Source organism: Strongyloides ratti (genome assembly GCF_001040885.1).
Source record: "Strongyloides ratti genome assembly S_ratti_ED321, chromosome : 2".
In the NCBI taxonomy this organism is placed as follows: Eukaryota; Metazoa; Nematoda; class Chromadorea; order Rhabditida; family Strongyloididae; genus Strongyloides; species Strongyloides ratti.
The window spans coordinates 7,579,336-7,600,915 of record NC_037308.1 but is presented as its reverse complement, the minus strand read 5'-3'; the positions used below and the strand labels follow the sequence as shown (position 1 = coordinate 7,600,915).

The window sequence follows — 21,580 nt, the reverse complement described above, 5'->3', positions numbered from 1 at the left end:
TTTAAATTTTATAACTTAATTATTTAAATTTTTATAAACAAAATTAAATATAAAATATTATCATAAAATAAAATAGGTTAGTTTTTGTCATTTTAAATGAAAATTTATATATTTATTTTACTTTTTTATATATATCAAGAAATTACATCATGTAATTCTAGAAATTACACTACTATATCCAGGTTTCGATTTCGGGGTCATTTAAGATGTATTCATGACAAAGAAAATTTTTTACCTTATCAAATATTTTTAATGATAAAAAAATCAAACCAAGGTAAGAAAATTAATTTTGAATTTTTTTTAATCTATAGATGAATCTTATATTATTGATAAAACAATTGTTAATAAAAATAATGGAGAATTTACATTAAATGGACGGTGTATGTATATAGATGGTTCAGGTGAAAAGTATATTCCATACTTAATTATAGGACCATCAAATAAAAATTATCCACCTCCAACAAAAAATCCATTTAAAATGAATGCTGAAGAATTTTTAGAAGAATCAATGGTAAATAAATTTATTGTTAAAAATAATAAAAATGTATCAAACAATGATAAAACAGAAGAAATAAAACTCTTATCAAAAAAAAAATATACCAGTTTATTTGATAATTATAAAATTGTGGAAAACCTTATTATTGAAAATTTTTTAAATAAGCGTGTTCTTATACGTGCTAATAATAATATAATTAATTATTGTACCATTGATTACCATCAATTAAGATTTCCTCATGATATTACAGATATTAACAATAAGGGAATATATGTATTGTTTAATTTATTTGTTTATAAAAATGAAATTTATAATCCATTTGAAAGAGTAAAAATTTTACATGGAATTCATATGACTAAAAAAAAAGATAAGAATAACAATCCTATTCAATTAGATTCTTTTCAAAAATATATTACAACATTAATAGAAAAATACCAATAAAATGTGACTAATCAAAGAAGTTATTTAATTATTAGAAATTATACATAATTTGATATCATAACCATTAAAAAGAAAAATAAACATTTTATTAATTTCATACATCATATCATTTTATCTTCAAACTTAGTCATATGTAATTTTATTTTTAAAGATATTAAAAGCTTAAAAAATTATCTCAATTATTATCTTTTAGATTATGATATAATATGAAAAAAAAGCTTTTAGTATATCGTAATATTAATCATTGCGTAGTTAGTGATAAAATAAATTTACTGATAAATAAGTTTATAAATATAAATTAGAAAGAAAGAAAATAACAGTTATTAATAATGTTTCACAAAATTTTAACAGTTTTTCTTTTATTATCTACAGTTACAGTTAATGTAAATGGTCAATATGCATATGCTGTTGATGTTTTAGGATCATTAACAACATCACAATTTAGTTGTATCAAATCAAGTGGTTATTCTGCAGTTTTTACTCAAATTTATTCTGCTTCAAATGGAGGAACTGTTGATACAAATGGTTGTCAAAGTGTAATTAATGCTTATCAAGTGGGTTTAGGAACAGAAGTTTATATTAATCCATCTCCACAAAGCAGTAAACAAAGTTATATGCAGTTTGATGAAGCATATCAACAACTTAAAAATGCTAACATTAATGTTCGTACTATTTGGCTTAAGGTAACTAATCCAGTTCTTTGGTATCAAAATCCATCAAATAATATTAATTTCATTCAAGGAATGATAACCCGTGCCAGAAGTTATGGTGTTACACTTGGAATTTTTACAAGCTGGTATGATTGGTATCAAATTACTGCTTCTACTACTACATTCCAACAATATAATCTTCCATTATGGTATTGGAATACACTTGGATTTGGACCAAGTGCCGAAGGATCAGCAAATTTCAATGATTTTAGAACATTTGGAGGTTGGTCATCTCCAATGGCAAAAGAATATGCTCTTAATGAAAGTTGCTGTTCAGCTATTATATCTAAAGTTGCATATCAAACATCAAGTAGTTTTTCTAAACTTTTAGTTAAAAATGTTAAATATCCATTAGCCGGAAGTGCTATTTTTTAAAGTAATTTAATTGTTTATTTAAATAAATGACATTTTACAACGTTCTTAAAATATTTGTAACTATAATACATTAAACTATATATAAAATAGCAAACAGTTATTAATTAAATATAATTATCAAAAATATCTCTTAAATTTTATCTTGTTCTACTCATCACTCTAAAGTGATAAAAGTTCATTGCTGTTTGTGAGATATTCCACCCTGCAGAAACAGATGCAATGTAGAATATTAGTAGAAATGTTATTGGATATAAAAAAACATGTGTTTTGTGTAATATTGGAAGTGCCGTATATCCAAGAAAAGTTATATATGTGTAATAAACTGTTGCAATAAACCAAATAGCATTCCCAAATAATCTAGAGAAAAAGTATGGATAATCAATAAAGGCATAAAATAACACTGGTAATACAACATGAAGCATCATTAATAGTGGAAAAAAAGCATTCAAGTGTACATCAAAACAATATCCCCATTCCACATCTTGATCTTTACAATTTCGTAAATATCTGTTTGAAAAAAACCTTTATAAAATAAATATTAATAAATTATTATTTTTTTTTGAAAATTACCAATTAACAGTGGCAACACATATTCCAACAAATATACAATCAATAAAAACAGCCCACAAAAAAAATAAGACAAAACCTCCAAAACCCAGATTTAGTATTATAGAAAAGAACACACTTGAGATCGCTAAACTAACAGCAAGAAGTACCAAAAAAGCAGGATCATCTCTTGCCCATTGGTCTTTGCTCTTCTTTCTATACATAAAATTTTTATAAACTTTTTGAGGATGTATCATTAAATATAACATTTGCCATAAAGCTAATTCAAAGTCCATTTGTGAAAAATGAATTAGTCTTCTAAAGTATCTGTTTAACTTTGCCGAAGCAGACATTCTAACTGCTGTTAAACAACCAATCGAAGATGGGTAACGTCTAAAAATTAAAAAAAAAAAAAAAATTGTTAAAAGTAAAAAAAAAATAATTATTGAAATTCAACTATGACAAATGAGTAATATATATAAAAATTATTACTTACTAAAACATACTTTTCATTTAAATATACTGAACCAGATGTTGAGGAAGATGGTATTGGTGGTCTTAGGGCCCCTGTATAAAACGGATAACGAGAAGAGGCGTTTGACATAAAACTAAAAGAATTAAATTATTAAGAAATAAATTATATAAAATAAAGCCGTTCTTATTGAATGGTAATATTAAAGATAAACCATTAAGGCTCAAGTAACAGACTTGAAATAACATTTAAAATATAGTATTTTATGGAATGACATTTATTGATAAAAAAAAATAAATAAAGCCAACAAACTTTTGGATACATAATCAAAAAGTTAATTATGTAAAAAATATATGAAATAGATAAAATTGATCCGTATCCATTTAATAATAATCTAGTTCTTTTTTTATTGAATCAATTATTCTTTACCTTCTTTTGATTAGCAACAATAAAATGATAAATAATAACAAGAACGAATATTGATACTCCCAAAACATTAACAACAATTCCAAGCTGCATATCAGTAATCATGGTGATTAACAAGTAAAATATCTAAAAAAAAAAACAATTAATAATAAGTTTTCATTAAAAAAATGATACATTAAAACAAAAGTTAATACTAAGTTTATCATTTGGATTCTATCACAGCATAACAATTACTTGAACACGTTGCGGCCGTAACTCTTTTTGTTGTATTTTTTTATCAGATCCTAAATAAAAAAATCTTGGTAAGACACAAACATTCAATTATTCACGATTTTAAAATCCGACCTACTAATCTAATATTTATTGACATTTTTTCATTTATATTATTAAAAATAATAGTGAAAGACTGAAGATGACACGTTGCCATTAATTTCTTTTTATTATTAAATCGTTTCAACTAAATTATTTTAATTTTAGATACAAAATTTTACCCTGAAATTAATAAATACATCTTATTATTAAAAAAATGTCATTCTCTTTGACAAAATCATTTTTAAAATTCACATTTCGATGTAATAATACAATTTCAGTTCGCTTATTATGTACAAAACCATTTTACAAGGTCCGAAAATTTAATTTTTCAATATGTTTTTTTTTTAGGTTCCTAAAGCTGCAAACGCAAAAGTAACTCAAAGAAAAAGTTTGGAAAATCAAGCTAAGATAACAAAAAAATTTAAACAACGACTTTCTGATTACTTACGTACAATGGCAACACCTGAAATTGAAGCAAAATTGGCACCATTACGTGCTGCAGTAAAAGAGTATGCAGATATTATAAGAGAATTAAAAGCAAATAATGCTCCACAAAATGATATTGCCAAAGCTGTTGTTGAATTAAAGGCAAGAAAAAAGAAATTAGAAGATACTGAAATTGAGTTAATGCCAAAGGATGCCGCTTTTGACAGACCAAAATTAGAAGATTTGTTAAAAAGAAGATTTTTTTATGATCAATCTTTTGCTATATATGGAGGTGTTTCTGGACTGTATGATTATGGTCCAATGGGATGTGCATTAAAACAAAATATGCTTCAAGTTTGGAGAAATCATTTTATTATTGAAGATTCAATGCTTGAAGTTGAATGTTCTATGTTAACACCATCTCCTGTATTTAAGGCTTCAGGTCATGTTGATAGATTTGTAGATTGGATGGTAAAAGATGTCAAAACAGGTGAGTGTTTTCGCGCTGATCATTTAATTAAAAATCATGCTGAAAAACTTAAATCCGACAAAAAAACTAGCAATGAAGTAAAAGCTGAATTGGAAGATATCTTGAACAGACTTGATGGTTTTGATAATAATGATATGCAAAACGTTATAAAAAAATACGATTTCAAATCACCAATTACTGGTAACGACTTAACCGAGCCACAAGCTTTTAATCTCATGTTTCCAACTGAAATCGGACCAACTGGTGATTTCAAAGCTTACCTTAGGCCAGAAACTGCACAAGGTATTTTTGTTAATTTTAAAAGATTACTTGAATTTAATGCTGGAAAATTGCCATTTGCCGCAGCTCAAATTGGAGCCGGTTTTAGAAATGAAATTTCTCCAAGACAAGGTCTCATTAGAGTTAGAGAATTTACAATGTGTGAAATTGAACATTTTGTAGATCCTGAAAATAAATCTCTTCCTAAATTTAAAAAAGTTAAGGATATGATGATGAATTTGTTCTCTGCTGATGCACAAATGGATGGTAAAAGTTTTACTAGAATGACTATTGGTGAAGCTGTTGAAAAAGGAATTGTTGACAATGAAACTCTTGGTTACTATATGGCTCGTACTAATCTTTATCTTTTGAAAGTTGGTGTCGATGAAACTAAATTACGTTTCCGTCAACATATGGCTAATGAAATGGCTCATTATGCTAAAGATTGTTGGGATGCTGAAATTTTAACATCTTATGGATGGATTGAATGTGCTGGACATGCTGATAGATCTTGTTATGATCTTACACAACATGCCAATGCAACAAATGTTAAACTTAGTGCTGAAAGAAAACTAGATGCACCTAAAAAAATTAGTGGTTTAGAGATTGTTCCAAATAAGTCAATTATTGGTAAAAATTATAAGAAAACTTCGAAAGAAATTCTTGCTAAAATTGGATCTTTAAGTATAGAAGAAATTAAAAAAGTAGATGAAACTCTTAATCAATCAAAGGAATATGAAATTGAAACATCTGATGGTTTAGCAAAATTGTCAAAAGATATGCTTACTGTTAAACCATTTGAAAAAACAATTCATGTTGAGGAAGTTACTCCATCTGTCATTGAACCATCATTTGGTATTGGTAGAGTTATGTATGCTGTTCTCGAGCATAGTTTTAGAACAAGAGAAGGTGATGAACAAAGAAATTTCCTTCAATTACCACCATTAATTGCTCCAATCAAATGTTCAATTCTTCCTATTTCTAGTAATGAAAGATTTGAACCAATTATTGAATCTGTTGTTCAACTTATTACAGCATTTGGTTTAACTTACAAAATTGATGATTCCGCTGGTTCCATTGGTAGAAGATATGCTCGTACAGATGAAATTGGTATTCCATTTGGAATAACTGTAGATTTTGAATCAGAAAAAGAACCTCACACAGTAACACTTAGAAATGCAGCCACAACAGAACAAGTTCGACTTGAATTATTAGTAGTTGCTGAAGTTATTCATAAATTGTGTAATTCTACTACATATACATGGGATGATGTTAAAAAACAATTTCCTCTCTTTATATCAGAACAAAAATGAAAAATATGTTAATTTATTACTGTTAAAACGATCAAACTTTTAAGTTTATAAAAAGATATGGATTTTTAATTAGTGATTTTCAATAACATATCGTTATATTTTAATTAAAGTTTATTATTTATAAAGTTCTAATTATGGTTTTATTTCCAACATATATTTAACAATAATATTGGTAAATTCTTTTTCATTTTTTTCTTCTTTTGATATAGTTTTGGTATTATTCTCACATTGCTAGAAAAAAAAAAGTATAATTAAATTAGTAGAAAAGAAAATATTTGCTAACTCACTTTAACAAAACAAGGTTGAATACATGTTTTAACTTTACATTCAAAATAAACATTATTATTTGAGGTGAATTGAAAACCATAAATATTAATAAATATATTTTTTTCATTTCCATTAATTATTTGAGTTGTAACATTTTCTTTAACAGCTCTTGCCAGAGGTACACTACAACCTTGAGAATCTATTATTTTTAAGATTGCTTTGTCATTTCCTTTACCATCATGAGCATAACAATCAGACAACATTATATTATATAATTTTGTATCTTCTAAATGAACATTCATTGTTAATGGTTCTCCTATTTTAGCATCTTTTGCCAGGGATCCTTTCATGTCATGTTGTCTTAAAATTTGAAGAGAAACTTTTGTAGCATAACCATTTCCTGTCAATGTTGATGGAGTAATAGGGGTAAATTTTAGTTTACTGGAAATATTTTGACTGGAGTCTAATGATATAACAATTTCATCTACCTCATCATTTTCTGGTATATTTTTAAAATTTTCTGTTGGTAGGCATTTTAATAAAACTTCTTTTGCACCCTCAACAATAATATTTTTTTCAGGTGATATTATTATTGAAAATTCATATTCATCACCAATTTTTTTTATACCACACATCGTTGTATCAATGGAAATTTCTATTTTATTTTTATTGTTATACCATTTACATTTTTTATCTTGAAAATAGTCTTTTCCAAAAATAACTCCATCAAAATTTGAGCTAAAGTTTAAAAATAATTTAAATTCTTTTTCATTGCATTGTAAATTTTGGACTATAATTTTTTTTTTCTATAAAAATCTATTTTTCTAATTATATTTATTACCTGAATAATTTAATTTATTGTCAATTGCTTTAATTGATATTGTAAAATAAATTAAAAATAGAAACTATAATGATTTGATTTTTAAAAAAGTGACTTACTTATTAAAGCATTAACTTACACAATAAAATATCACATTGACATAATTATTAACAACTTTGACATAATATGATAACATAATTTCTAATGTTTACAATTTTTTGTCAAACTATTTATTATTGTTATTAAGTTGTAATAAAGTAGAATTAGTTTTTTTATAAACAAAAATTTATAATATAAATAGGAAAATTTCTAATTATAGTTTGTATTGACTTTTAACTATATTGAAGGTCTTCATTTTATCAATTCTCACCTGACAAATTGTTTTAGAAAATAATTTATCCTACAATGACCTCGATGATTTTACTTAGATGCCTTTAACGAACTTTTTTTTTACCATTGTGATAATGATCTAAATGAGTGTCTTACATAAGTCTACATAATAAATTGATTTAATTTGATTATATATACTCATGGTGGAATTTTTTTTTTATTGATTTAAAAAGTTTAATCTTTTTGTATGATATAATTTCTTATTTTAATAAATTCATTTTAAGTAACTGATAATATATGAACTGCATAAATTTATAGTAACTTTTTTTTCATCTTTTAAATGATTGAATATTAGAGTATTTAATAAGAAGGAAAATTCTTATCTTATCTATTGTATATTTCTATATAAACCATCAAATAGTGATATCTTTTAGGAAAAAAAAGTTTTTATATAGCACGTAATCATCTTTTTGTATTTTATATACAATTTTTCTGTCATCAAGAGATAGAATATTTTTAATGAATATATATATATTACCTTAATTTTATAATTAATTATTTTCAGATTATGGATATATTTTCTTCTTTAGATAGTGGGGATGTTATTGTTATTACGTTAATATTAGCTATAGCTTTATACTATTTTTTTTCTAATTATTTTTTTGATAATAATTCATCTAAATCAGCAAATACAATTATTCTTCATTCCGCTACAGGAAACAGTACCGTTAGTAAAAAAAAAACATTCTATGAACGTATGGTTTCAGAGAATAGGCAAGTATTAATTTTATTTGGTAGTCAAACAGGAACTGGAGAAGAATTAGCTGGTAGGATGGCTAAAGATTTAGTAAGATATGGTCAAAAAGCATTAGTAATAGATCCAGAAGAAATTGAACCTGAAGATATTGCTAAAATTACTCAAGTAAATAATCCACTTTTATTACTTTTTGTTGCAACATATGGTGAGGGTGATCCTACTGATAATTGTCAACAATTTTATGAATTTTTCCAAAATACAGATATTAATTTATCAGGTATTCGTTATGCAGTATTTGGTTTAGGAAATAAAACTTATGAATATTTTAATGAAATGGGTAAATTTTTTGATAGAAAACTTGAAGAATTAGGTTCTGAAAGGGTATTTGAATTAGGTTTAGGAGATGATGATTCTAATTTAGAAGAAGATTTTATGAGATGGAAAGAAGCTCTTTTACCAAAATTAGGAGAAAAATTTCAATGGGAAATGTCTGCTGATGCTGTTTTAATAAGAGAATATCAATATGAAGAATTACCAAAATCTACAACTCCTATATTTACTGGAGAATTTTGTAGAATAGGTGCATATAATAATCAAAGAGCTCCATATGATCAACGAAATCCATTACTTAGTACAATTGTTATAAATAAAGAACTTCATACTGAAAAAAGTGATAGAAGTTGTAAACATATTGAATTTAGTATTGAAGGTTCTAGAATGAGATATGAAACTGGTGATCATGTTGCTGTTTTACCAACAAATGATATTGAATTAGTTAATAAAATGATTGAACTTTTAATGATTGATGGTGATACAATTTTTAAACTAACTAATAAAGATTCAGAAAGTACCAAAAAGTTTCCATTCCCATGTCCAACAACATTCAAAACAGCACTTCTTCATTATGTTGATATTTGTGCACCAGTAAAATCTCATGTTTTAAAAGTTCTTGCTGAATATGCTAAAGATGAAAAAGAGGCAGCATACCTTAAATTACTTTCAACTGCTAATGAAGAAGGTTTAAAAGAGTATGGAGAATTTATCCAAAAAGGTAGACGTTCAATTGTTCATGTTCTTAATCAATTTCAATCATGTGTACCACCAATTGAATTTCTTTTTGAACTTTTACCACGTCTTCAACCACGATATTATAGTATATCATCATCACCCAAAACTAATGCTTCAAGAATTTCTGTTACAGCTGTTGTAACTGAATACGATGTTGAGGATAGACATATTAAAGGAGTTTGTACAAATTTCTTACGTGATAAAAAAGATGGGGCAAGAGTACCAATTTTTGTAAGAAAATCAACAATCAGATTACCACATCGTCCAAATGTCCCAGTTATTATGATAGGCCCAGGGACTGGTCTTGCTCCATTTAGAGGATTTTTAGAAGAAAGAAAAGCTCAAAAAGAACAAGGAAAAGAGGTGGGTGAAATGCATTTATTTTTTGGATGCCGTAATCCTGAAATTGACTATATCTATAAAGATGAATTAGAAAATTATTATAGTTCTGGTTTACTAACAACGTTAAATGTAGCCTTTTCTAGAATTCCTGGAAAAGACAAAGTTTATGTTCAAAATCTTCTTTGGGAAAAAAGAGAAGAAATTTGGAAAATTATTGATGCCGGTGCATATATATATGTATGTGGTGATGCAAAAAATATGTCGAAAGATGTACAAAATAAATTTATTCAAATCTTCCAAAAGATAGGAGGACTAAGTGAGGATGAATCATATAAATTATTAAAAACATTAGAAAGGCAAAAAAGATATCAGACAGATGTTTGGTAACTAATGCAATTATATATATATATATATTTATAAATTTTTTTATTTTGTATAAAATAATTTTTATAAAAATATTTTAATATAAAAAGCGTCAAATTTAATATTTTTAATTTAATTTATATAATGATCAAAGCTGAAATAACTTACAAATATAAATTAAAAAAAAAAAACATAATTGTACTAAAAAAAATACCAAATTCTACTACAACAAATCATCTTCTTTAAGAAAACTTAGTGGTTCTTTACTTAATGAATCAAAATTTGTAAAAATAATTTGTTGAACTTCTTTTGTTATTTCATCCATTGGTCTATCAGCATTAATGATCTATAAAAAAGCATAAAATTATATAACTATATAGACATATATAAATTACCTTGCAAAGTTTTTTATTTTTTAACATTAAATTTTTCATTTCATTATAAACAACATCTTGAAAAACTTTTTTCTCAAATACCTCAGTACCAAAACCATCACGGTTTCTTGTTGATTCTGGAGAAATATCAAAAAATAAAACAATATCTGGAGAAGGTAATCCAACATCTGAACTAACAACCCATTTCTTTTCAAGTCCTTTTGCCAATGAATATGAAATTCCTGAATAGACATATCGATCACAAACAACATTTTCACCATTATTCAAACATTCTTTAATTTGATCAATTATGGCCCAACGATTGGCTGAAAACAGCAAATGTAAAGTATTCTTACTTTGTTCTACTGATGTAGCTGTTTGAAGAAATTTATCAATAATAGGTCCTGTCAATGGTTCATTACGTTCTAAAAATTTAAATATAAATTAAATAGATTAAATTTATACAAGTACCTGGAATTCTTTGTAAACGAGTTTTTAATCCTTTTGAAGATAAATATTCAACTAAGCGTTCAGATTGTGTAGATTTTCCACTTCTATCAATGCCTTCAATTATAATTAATGCCCCTCTTGTTGCCATTTATCTAAACAAAGATACTAAACTTGAAATACTAGGGAAAAAAATAAAAAAGTTTCAATCTCGTAAAAAAATATCCCCAGTAATCTTATTTCTATTTATTTTAATTTTTCTCAGTTATATTAAGAATCAATTTTACTATTTTTTTTATAAGTAACAATTTAATTATTTTATATCATAATAATTAGGTACATTGAATTTTATTATAAGACAAAACTATTAATTCAGTTAGTTTTATTAAACAAAAATTTTATATTATTTTTGTTACAATTTATATTAAATAAAAAAATAAATTAAAAAAAGTAATTAATCCATATTTACAACAAATAAAATTTAAAATTAGAAAAAAAAATTAATAAAATTTTAATAAAAATATATTGAAAATAGTATTACAGTTATAAAAATTATCGTATAATATATATTATAATAGAATAATTTTGATTTCAAACTAAAATAAATTAAAAGTAGTAAAATATTGGTGATGTCATAGATATTGTAACAATGAAACATTTACGCTAAATATTATCCGCACAAAATATTTAGTAAATTAAGAATCACATAATTAAATCCTAAGGACAAAATATTTTAACATATTTTTATTTAAATTGACCTGAATAAATATCGTTGAAATATCACTACATTCTTACCATCATTTAAAGTTTATTAAAAAGATAACCTATTTAATTAAAATCCAGATATTTGCTTTAAAATCATCATTTCAATATTTTAATAATACTGTTCAAATTATGAATGATAATACGATTAATATTATATCAAATTCAGAAACAATATAAAAAGATAATTTATATTTTGAATTCAAAAGCATTTAATTATTTTCATTTTCAATCATTATTTTATAGTACAAAAATAAAATGGAATATCTAGTTAGTAAGTTTGATTTGTTTACTTTTTAATAATTTTTTTTTACTTTAAATTAAAAGAAGGATAATGATAATACCACATAATGATATGATAGAAGTCACTTTTCAACAATAAAAAGTTTTTTCTCATTTTTAAATAATGGCACTACCAGTTGATTTTCTTCTGAGATTAAATTTACATAATTAAATGCTTATCATTTTTGATTAAATAACGATAATTTTAAATTTTTTTTGTTGATAATAAGAATAATTATTTAAATTTTTTTGTTGATAATAAGTATAATTATTCAAATTTTTTTCGTTGATAACAAGTATAATTATTCAAATTTTTTTAAATAAATGTTTTAAATTCTATCGTGTAATTTTTTAATCAATTTTGAATGATAAAGGAAAACATAAAAATTAGTCTTTTTTTAAAGTAATTTTTCTTATACCTTATATGTAAAAATTTTATTTAAACGTGGTTTATGTGATTTTATTTTTTATAATTTTTGGTATCAATTTTTTAAGATTTACTTAGTTTTAATATTTAATATTTTTATAATTTGATAATTTCAAAATAAAGTTAACAATATGCTATTTTTAATGCCTTAATTAAATCAATTTACATTATATATTTTTTTTACTGATTGCAATTGTAAATTTCTAATTACTTTATCAATCAATTTTTTTTTTTAAATTTAGTTTAATATTCAGGTTTTTATATATTGGCATTACTACCATAACGGCTTTCTAAGATTGTATAACTCATAAAATTTTAATACAACTTCCTAAGAATCGTCTTTACAATTCTATTTTATTTTATTTCAACTACCTTTATTTCACTACAAATTTTTTTAAATTTTTTTCAATATGTGTTTCATCTTTTAAAACTTTTATTGTTGCCATAAATTGCAAAAATTAATTTTTTATTTTTTAAATTATTTTATATTCACAGAAAACATGCCACCTGGTTCAAAAGAAAATGATTTATTTAATAAATTTATTTTACAAAAATTGGATTATTTACATTCATGAAATCAAAATTATATAAAGATGAAATTAATCCAAAAAAAATTTTTCTTTGATCAACGTAAGTTTTCTTTCAAGAAAAGTTTTTCTCCTAATTGGAAAATCAAAAAAAAAACCTTATCACTCAAAATTTTATCTATATGATACTGTTAAAAATTTACTTAAAAAGACGCTTTCACAATGTTTGGACATTTCATAGTTTACAAGAACATTCAGTTAGCCTTCATTCAAATTGGAATAGTGTAACAATAAAAAGAAAGTATGAATACAACTATTAATTACAGATAGTAATTCAAAACTAATATTGTATTACATTGAATAATGAACAACAGTGGTAATGAAAGTATGTGTAATTTATTTATGGGAGAACCATTAGTAGAATCAGGAGAATCTCTTAGAGAATGTCCTCATTGTGGACGTGATTTTTCTAAATATAGTATGATGCGTAAAGAATGTCATTTGGAAGCATGTATGAATGCATTAAAAGAACATAATAGTCAAAAACTTGAAAAGATGAAAAACAAAACCCCAAAGAAATATGTACAAACAACACTGGATTGTGCAGTACTAGGTATTTCCTCTTCTCAAAATGATAAAAATGTTTCGCGTAAAAATCCGTAAGTAAATATAAATTTGAATATATTTAAAAATCCTGCATTTTAGGAAAACTCCAACACAAAAATCATCAATGTATTTTTTGAATAAAGCTAAAAGTGAAATTTCTAGCAGTAAAAAGAAATATCAGTCTTGTTTATGCCCATATAGTAAAGATCATATAAAAGAACGGATTGCTGGATTATTTACTTCTAGTGAAAATATAAACAAAAAAAATATTGACTTTTCAAATGAACCATTTCTTTCTACTAAAAGGCTCCTTCACTATGAAATTTTATCTCGTGACTTTCAAAAATTAACAAAAAGATGTCCTGGTGATGTTACTATAAAAGCAAAGAATGGTACACTGAGGTGGCACAAAATAATTTTACAAATGAGAACAAGATTAAATGTTAATGATACAATTGATTTATCTGATTTTGAAAAAGAAAGTTTATTAGCGTACGAAAAATATATATATGGTGGAGAAATTAGATATTCACACCATTTATTAAAAGATCTAAAAACTCTTTCTGAAATGTATGGACCAGAAAGTTTAGAAAACTATTTAAAAAATGAGTTTACTATAAATGAAGAGAACGATATTAATGAAAATTATGAAGTCAAAAGATATAATAATGCATTAGAATTAGATGGCATAAATGTTGCTGAAACAACAAATAAGCCTTACATTACAGATAAAAATATTCCTCTAGATTCATTTAATGAAACAATGGATTATCAGATATTTGATGCAGAATTGAATAAACAAGTATCAATCAAATGTGACAATAAAGAAATCGATAATAAATCTTCATCAGAAAAGGATATAATAAAAGAAAACGATGTATCAAACGAAATTGTCAATGAAACTATTGAATTCGATACTAGTGAAAATATTAATATATTAAAACAGACTGATATTCAAGAAGATAATTTAATAATCCAGCCGCAAAATTGTGACGGCTCATACGATGAAGTGTCCCCAAACCAAACAAATAATACTTTTTCAGACTTTGAAAATAGTAATTTTGGTGTTATTGTTTTCGAAGATGATGAAGATGACAATGATGAAGTGAAGAGTAAAATTGCAACACCACAATCAAAATTAGAAAATATATCAGAAAAACAAGATGATATATTAGATTATAATATTAATTCACCAGGGCAATCTTACTTTGATGAATCATTTTATGGAATTATTGAAGGAGGTTATTATTCAAATGACTCAAGATGCGTGACGCCTGTAACAAATATCAAGGAACCAATTATTAGCAAAGAAAAGTCATCGATTTCAAATAGAGAAGAAAAATTATCCATTGATTTAAATATTAATAAATCCAAAACAGAAATATATAAAACACCAAATATTAATAAAACAACTAATGATAATCATTTTAAAATAGATGGTAAAATAAAATCTAAAAAACAAATGATTGAAGAACAATTGACTAAATCATCGCAACTAGTTAAATATACAGATGTTACTCCACGACCAACTTATGAACAGATGTCGGAAGTTGAATTGAATAAAGAATTAGCTAAATATGGTATTGGAAAATGTGGGAAAAAAAAAGCAATAATGACGTTAGACAAAATTTATAATCAATTGCACCCGAAAATTGTTTTTGAAGATATTAATGAATCACCTAAAGGACGCAAAAGAAAAGCGCGTAGTAATACAAAACTATTTTCATCCGATAGCTATGACAATATACTATCTATACATGATGAGGATGAAACCAATAATTCTATAAATAGTTCATTATCATCACAAGATGAGATAAATATTTTAGAGGAAAGTTGTATTCAATTTCAAAATAGTCAAGGAATAAATGATAGTACAGAAGATATATCCATACTTACAAAAGGAAAAAAACCTAAAGAAGTTTCAGAATGGAGAAGTTTGTTTGTTAATTTTATCCGTTTACCAGAGAACAAAGTAACACTTAATAGAATATTATCATATTCAACATTTGAGTTGTCAGAAATTTACCAACTCGTAAAATCATCCACCCACTCTATAAAATTTATTTCAAAATCAATGTTAATTACCATTTTGGATGAACTTCATATTTCATTCACACTTCCTAGTGATGGTTGGGATAGTAAAGCTAAAAAAAGGAAAAAATAAAAATTATGTTTAATTAATAATCAAAATCCTGTACAACTCTAGAATTTCATTTGTGTTTTGTACATCTTATCTTTAAATAAAATTGATTGACGAGGCCAATATTGAAGTAATCTGCATACTTCCCCGCCTTCCATTGAATACACTTGACTCCAACAGTGTGTGAGATACTTCATCCCACAGTTTTGTCTTACGTAGAACTCTGTCATACATAGACGATTTTAAGGCATGCGCGTTTTATTTTGACCCAATTTTCTAGACACCTCATTTAAGAATTGAGACTTTTGTTATATGATTACCAATGCTTGTTGATATGGTCAAAATAGTTATCTTCTTGTCTTAGAATTTTTCTAAATATTTTCAAGTGGAAAGATTTAGTGTATTACTATTTATATCGATGATTCTAGAAATTTCTATGTTTAGGGATATTTTATATATAGTTGTATTATATCCTTCTTTTTATCATTATACCTAGTAATACATTATTGTTATAGGCTCTTAAACCGTTAGTTTGTATAATTTACTTAAAATGGCTCTTAAACGCATTCAAAAGGTAAGGAAAATTATTTTTATTAATTTGTAAACAAGTATTTACTTTTTAATAGGAACTCCAAGATTTAGGTCGTGATCCACCAGCTCAGTGTAGTGCCGGACCGGTTGGAGATGATTTATTCCATTGGCAAGCTACAATTATGGGACCTGCAGAATCACCATATCAAGGCGGAGTTTTTTTCCTTACAATTCACTTCCCTACAGATTACCCTTTTAAACCACCAAAAGTAGCATTTACTACAAAGATTTATCACCCTAATATCAATTCGAATGGAAGTATTTGTTTGGATATTCTCAGAACACAATGGTCACCAGCCTTGACAATTTCGAAAGGTTAGATTTAGATTTACATAGGAAAACGAGTAATAAAAACATATTTTTAGTGCTCCTTTCCATCTGTTCACTTTTGTGTGACCCAAACCCTGATGATCCATTGGTTCCAGAAATAGCCAAGCTCTATAAATCGGACAGAGAAAAATATAATCAAACAGGCAGAGAATGGACACAAAAATATGCAATGTAAAAATTGGTAAATTAGCGGTGAAGAAGGAATATGAAGCCGTCTTTCTGAGTATCTTCACCGTGTTCAATTTTTGTGAATCGTGATGAAGATTGTCTCTCCGGTTTCTTGTGTTTATGAAGAATGGGATGAAAGGCACTTTTCTCATATTCACATAAATATTTAACATATTCTGTCATAGTTATCTTTTATTTTTAAGTAATAAAATAACTTGAATAAACGTCTATTGTCCTGCAGCTTCTATTATTATTTATATATTTTAGTTATTGATAGTTTCAAAATTTACCTTATCAAGGATTTTATTGAAATTTACAAATTCTATCTACTTTTTATATGTAAAAATATATATTTTATACATTTGGTGAGTGTTTTTTTTTAATATTAATATATATATTAAATTATTTTTACTAAAATTTTTAGACGGAACTTTGTTTTAGATCAAGTGTTGTAAAAGTGGTGAATAAGTTTAAAATTTATAACCAAATGAAATTTAAAGTTTTATTTGTTAAAATATACATTATAATGTAATGTAATCATTTTTACAAAAATGTGACACTTTACAATTTTGTTTTATAACTAAATATTAAAAGAAAAAAAAAGAAATGTAAAAACATTTTTTTAAATTTTAACACTTTAATAATGTCTTTTATAGATAGATTATAATAAAAGGTTAAACTTGTAATAGTATCGAAATTTATTATTGAAAGATAAAGTTATTTTGAAATCAAAAAATTTAAATATTAACTTTATAAAAAATAAACTAAAATTGATCGCAATTATTCAAAAAAATGAATAATTACTTTTATTGAAAGTAGTAGAAAATTTTTATTTTTAAAAGGTTATTTTATGCAAATTATTTTTTTTTTTTTTTTGACATTGTTTAAATTTATTATTTTGAATATGAAAAATGTCATGTATAAACTCAAAAGTATATTTTAATAGTTAATTTTTTTTTAAATTAAAAAGTATACTTAATTAATAGTTTTGTAATAATTTCTAATAAGAAAAAAAAAAACATAATTTTTATAAACTGTAGAATATGTACTGTTTATTACTATATATTTTTTTTAAATTAAACTTTAATAAACATCATTAGACTTTGATTTTTTATTTTTCTTCGTATTACATAGTTTCACATTTATTATTTGTGCTATTAAAGGAGCACTTAACTTACAGAATACAATAATTTATTGTGATAAATAAAAAAGTAATTCTAGCAAAAGTTTGTATCATTTTAGTTTTCAAAATACTCTTGTTATTCAACAAAAATAACTACTCATGTTTTATAAAATTAAATTGTTACATTTTTAAAAAAGAATATGTTTTTCTATATATGCATACAAAATCTAGTTATGATAATTTTTCTTGTTTTTACTCTCTCGGTACACTTGTTTAAAATGTCAAAATATAAAGTTTAAAAAAAAAACAGTAGGTTAGTGAAGAAACAATTAGAAATTTTATATGTAAAAAAATCATTCTTACATATTCTTTTTTTTTATAATTATTTATGTTATGAACATAAAGCAAACTAGCATATTAAATTTATTGAAAAAAATTTTTACAACAATAATTAAATACATCCTTCAGAAGTTGTATGGTACAATGACAATCAATCTTAATAATATCTAATTTTGCATATAAAAAAAGTATATTTGTACTTTTATAATCAAATATTTTGTTTCCATAGGGTAATTAAGGTTTAAGTTTGTTCTCAATTGAAAATATTAAAACTTTTTTTAAAATTTAAAATACTTTAATATTTTAAAAAAATCAACGGATATTTTAATTTTTTCATCGTTAGAATTACCTTATTTTATTTCCTCTAAAAAAATTCTTTTTCTAATTTATTTTAAAGTAATGTATATGATAATTTGTTGTTAAATTTAACACCATAATTGTTGTTTTATAAAATAACATTTGACCAATGTGTCTATAATTAAAAAGTATATTGGGAAATAAACAAAGATAAACAATGAATTTTTTGTAATACATATATATAAAGAAAAATAATAATAAGAGTGATTTTTAACATAAAAATTTGGTAATAAATTCATTAACTTTATTTGTCTTATGTTATTCACACATTACTAGAAACTATAAAAATTTTACTTTTTGTTAATTTAAATAAATTGTTTATTTTTTCATTACAAAATTTTTTTTATCATCATATGTTTCAATTACAAAATAATTTATCATTTTTGAATAGACACTATTATATAAAACAAATTGTTAGTTTTTCTTTCAGAAAAAAATACTAGATTTAACTTTATTAGAAATAAAATATAGTTTCCGTTACTAAATTTTGTTGTTTATAAATTTAAAAAATCCCGTATGGAATAAATAATAAAAATTATATTTTGATGAAAAATGTTTCCTTTTTTAATTCTATTAATTAGTTCTAACAAGAAATACTTTCGTTATGTTAAGAAATGCTTAGCCCAAAAAATTCAACTCTTATAGATGTATATTTTTTTATAGTTATAATTGTGTAATTTTTTTTAAATCCATTTTTTAAAAATCTAATTAATAAAATTATTTTTTTTGATCGATATTTGATATTAAATCTAAGTTTTCTTTTTTTTTTTATAGAAATTATGAATTTATATAATAAAGGTAGTCCTATATTGCACCAGAGGTTCAAGATGAACAAATTGTTTCCTGCTCATAGACTAACGTTTTTTGCATATTTTAGAACGAAAAGTGAGAAACAAACGACTTCTGGTGTTCAGGGAACATCCTCAAAAATTGGTTTTTCTCCTCCATTTACAGGATTTTCACAATCTTTTTTAAAATATAAAAAGGTATATATTGATATTGATAAATAGATATATTATCTTTTAAGGCTACGGAAACTGAAAAAACAAGTTTAAATTGGAATGAATTGAAAAATGAACTTAATAAAATGTCAAATGAAAAAAAAGAGATTTATTTAGAAGCTTTAGTTAGGGGAATTTTATCTAAAAGTGAAAATCTTGGTGAAAATAAAGCAGGAAAGAAAAGTTTCTTTTCTTTCTCTAGAATTCTTTTGACAATTTTTTTTTCTACGATAGTTATTACCTTTATATTTAGACCAAAAGATGTTCTTGGAACAAAAGGTTTTTTTTCTACTCTGTTTCCAAATTATCGTGAAGTTGAGTATGAAAAAATCAATACTACATTTAAGGATGTTAAAGGATCGGACGAAGCTAAAACTGAACTAGTTGAAATTGTTAACTATCTCCGTGAACCAGAAAAATACTTGAAACTTGGTGCAAAACTACCAAAAGGTGTTATACTTGTTGGACCACCTGGTACTGGAAAAACGTTATTAGCTCGTGCAGTTGCTGGTGAGGCAAATGTACCATTTTTCTATACATCAGGATCTGAGTTTGATGAAATTTTAGTTGGTGAAGGTGCAAAAAGAGTGAGAGCTTTATTTAAGAATGCTAAAGCTAATGCACCTTGTATTATTTTTATTGATGAAATTGATTCCATTGGTTCTACTAGAGTTTTAAGTAGTATTCACCCATATGCCAATCAAACAATTAACCAATTGTTAACAGAAATGGATGGCTTTAATAAAAATGAAGGAATTATTGTTATTGCAGCAACCAATAGATTTGATGATTTGGATAAAGCTTTACTAAGACCAGGACGTTTTGATATTCACGTATTTTGTAAAAAACCTGATTTAGCTGGAAGAAAAGAAATGTTTGATCTTTACCTCAGTAAAATTACACACAAAGGTGTTGATGTTGAAAAGTTAGCTAGATCTACAATGAGTTTTACAGGAGCTGATATTGAAAATTTGGTTAATCAGGCAGCATTAAAAGCAGCAACAGAAGGTTATAATTTTGTTATGCAAAAACATTTAGAAGATGCTAAAGATCGTGTGTTGATGGGACCTGCCCGAATTAAAGGTAAAGTTCCAAATGAAAAAGTGAACAAATATACGGCATATCATGAAGCTGGGCATACGTTAGTGGCTATATTTACATCATATGCTAAACCTTTGAATAAAGTAACAATTATACCTAGAGGTAACTCACTAGGTCATGCATCTTTCATACCAAAGGAAGAATTATATCAAACTACTAAAGCTGAACTTTTAGCTGAACTTGATGTTTGCATGGGAGGTCGTGTTGCTGAAGAACTTATTTTTGGTAGTGAAAATATAACAACTGGTGCTCATAATGATTTAAAAAGAGCAACTGAAATCGCTAAAGCTTTAGTACAACAATTTGGCATGAGTGAAAATATTGGTTTAAGGGACTATACAAATTTAAATAATAAAGAAATTTTAAGTCAACATATGTCAGAAAAAATTGACCAAGAAATAGATAGAATAATGAAAGAAAGTTATGAAAGAGCAAAAAAAATTTTAACAACAAGGCAGACAGAACATAAACGTTTAGCTGAAGCTTTATTGGAATACGAAACATTAACTTTAGAGGAAGTAGAACGAGTTATAGAAGGTATACCATTAACTAGAAAACCTACTGAAATATTTTCTGATAAAGAATATGAAAAAAAAAAGATAGCTAAAAGTTTAGATACAAGTCCAGTAGTAGCTGAAGGTAGTGGAAATTTTGTCTAGATAAATGTTTACTAAGAGCAATGAATTCATATATTTTTTTTAAAAAGTACCTAGTGTATCAATGAGCGAGTAATTTTTTAATAAATTTTTTTTTTACTTATTGTGCCAATTTTGTTTACGTTTGAATTTTATTT

General features: G+C 24.9%; 10 protein-coding genes across 10 annotated transcripts; 7 read left to right on the top strand and 3 right to left on the bottom strand.

Annotated features, from left to right (window-relative positions):
- Window positions 1-252: 252 nt before the first annotated feature.
- Window positions 253-937, top strand: SRAE_2000243500 (Hypothetical protein; the record flags this gene model as incomplete). The annotated part of the gene is made up of 2 exons (XM_024653503.1): window positions 253-274; window positions 312-937. The coding sequence occupies 2 exons, from the start codon at window positions 253-255 to the stop codon at window positions 935-937; spliced, it is 648 nt and encodes a 215-aa protein (XP_024506973.1).
- Window positions 938-1,266: 329 nt separating this feature from the next.
- On the top strand, window positions 1,267-2,022 carry SRAE_2000243400 (Glycoside hydrolase, superfamily domain-containing protein; the record flags this gene model as incomplete). The annotated part of the gene is made up of 1 exon (XM_024653502.1): window positions 1,267-2,022. The coding sequence occupies one exon, from the start codon at window positions 1,267-1,269 to the stop codon at window positions 2,020-2,022; it is 756 nt and encodes a 251-aa protein (XP_024506972.1).
- Window positions 2,023-2,159: 137 nt separating this feature from the next.
- Window positions 2,160-3,172, bottom strand: SRAE_2000243300 (Protein unc-50 homolog; the record flags this gene model as incomplete). Its single annotated transcript, XM_024653501.1, has 3 exons — window positions 2,160-2,544; window positions 2,593-2,961; window positions 3,075-3,172. 3 exons carry the CDS (start codon window positions 3,170-3,172, stop codon window positions 2,160-2,162), a joined length of 852 nt encoding a protein of 283 aa, XP_024506971.1.
- An 820-nt stretch (window positions 3,173-3,992) lies between these two features.
- Window positions 3,993-6,265, top strand: SRAE_2000243200 (Glycine--tRNA ligase; the record flags this gene model as incomplete). Its single annotated transcript, XM_024653500.1, has 2 exons — window positions 3,993-4,088; window positions 4,127-6,265. 2 exons carry the CDS (start codon window positions 3,993-3,995, stop codon window positions 6,263-6,265), a joined length of 2,235 nt encoding a protein of 744 aa, XP_024506970.1.
- A 132-nt stretch (window positions 6,266-6,397) lies between these two features.
- Window positions 6,398-7,548, bottom strand: SRAE_2000243100 (Zona pellucida domain-containing protein; the record flags this gene model as incomplete). Its single annotated transcript, XM_024653499.1, has 4 exons — window positions 6,398-6,496; window positions 6,553-7,322; window positions 7,374-7,437; window positions 7,492-7,548. 4 exons carry the CDS (start codon window positions 7,546-7,548, stop codon window positions 6,398-6,400), a joined length of 990 nt encoding a protein of 329 aa, XP_024506969.1.
- A 702-nt stretch (window positions 7,549-8,250) lies between these two features.
- SRAE_2000243000 (NADPH--cytochrome P450 reductase) lies at window positions 8,251-10,236 on the top strand (the record flags this gene model as incomplete). Its single annotated transcript, XM_024653498.1, has 1 exon — window positions 8,251-10,236. One exon carries the CDS (start codon window positions 8,251-8,253, stop codon window positions 10,234-10,236), a length of 1,986 nt encoding a protein of 661 aa, XP_024506968.1.
- A 199-nt stretch (window positions 10,237-10,435) lies between these two features.
- SRAE_2000242900 (Thymidylate kinase) lies at window positions 10,436-11,184 on the bottom strand (the record flags this gene model as incomplete). Its single annotated transcript, XM_024653497.1, has 3 exons — window positions 10,436-10,558; window positions 10,608-11,011; window positions 11,058-11,184. The coding sequence occupies 3 exons, from the start codon at window positions 11,182-11,184 to the stop codon at window positions 10,436-10,438; spliced, it is 654 nt and encodes a 217-aa protein (XP_024506967.1).
- Window positions 11,185-13,394: 2,210 nt separating this feature from the next.
- On the top strand, window positions 13,395-15,801 carry SRAE_2000242800 (BTB/POZ fold domain-containing protein; the record flags this gene model as incomplete). Its single annotated transcript, XM_024653495.1, has 2 exons — window positions 13,395-13,690; window positions 13,737-15,801. The coding sequence occupies 2 exons, from the start codon at window positions 13,395-13,397 to the stop codon at window positions 15,799-15,801; spliced, it is 2,361 nt and encodes a 786-aa protein (XP_024506966.1).
- A 526-nt stretch (window positions 15,802-16,327) lies between these two features.
- SRAE_2000242700 (Ubiquitin-conjugating enzyme E2 D2) lies at window positions 16,328-16,873 on the top strand (the record flags this gene model as incomplete). Its single annotated transcript, XM_024653494.1, has 3 exons — window positions 16,328-16,351; window positions 16,404-16,683; window positions 16,734-16,873. The coding sequence occupies 3 exons, from the start codon at window positions 16,328-16,330 to the stop codon at window positions 16,871-16,873; spliced, it is 444 nt and encodes a 147-aa protein (XP_024506965.1).
- Window positions 16,874-19,512: 2,639 nt separating this feature from the next.
- Window positions 19,513-21,446, top strand: SRAE_2000242600 (ATP-dependent zinc metalloprotease YME1L1; the record flags this gene model as incomplete). The annotated part of the gene is made up of 2 exons (XM_024653493.1): window positions 19,513-19,671; window positions 19,713-21,446. 2 exons carry the CDS (start codon window positions 19,513-19,515, stop codon window positions 21,444-21,446), a joined length of 1,893 nt encoding a protein of 630 aa, XP_024506964.1.
- Between the last annotated feature and the right edge of the window lie 134 nt (window positions 21,447-21,580).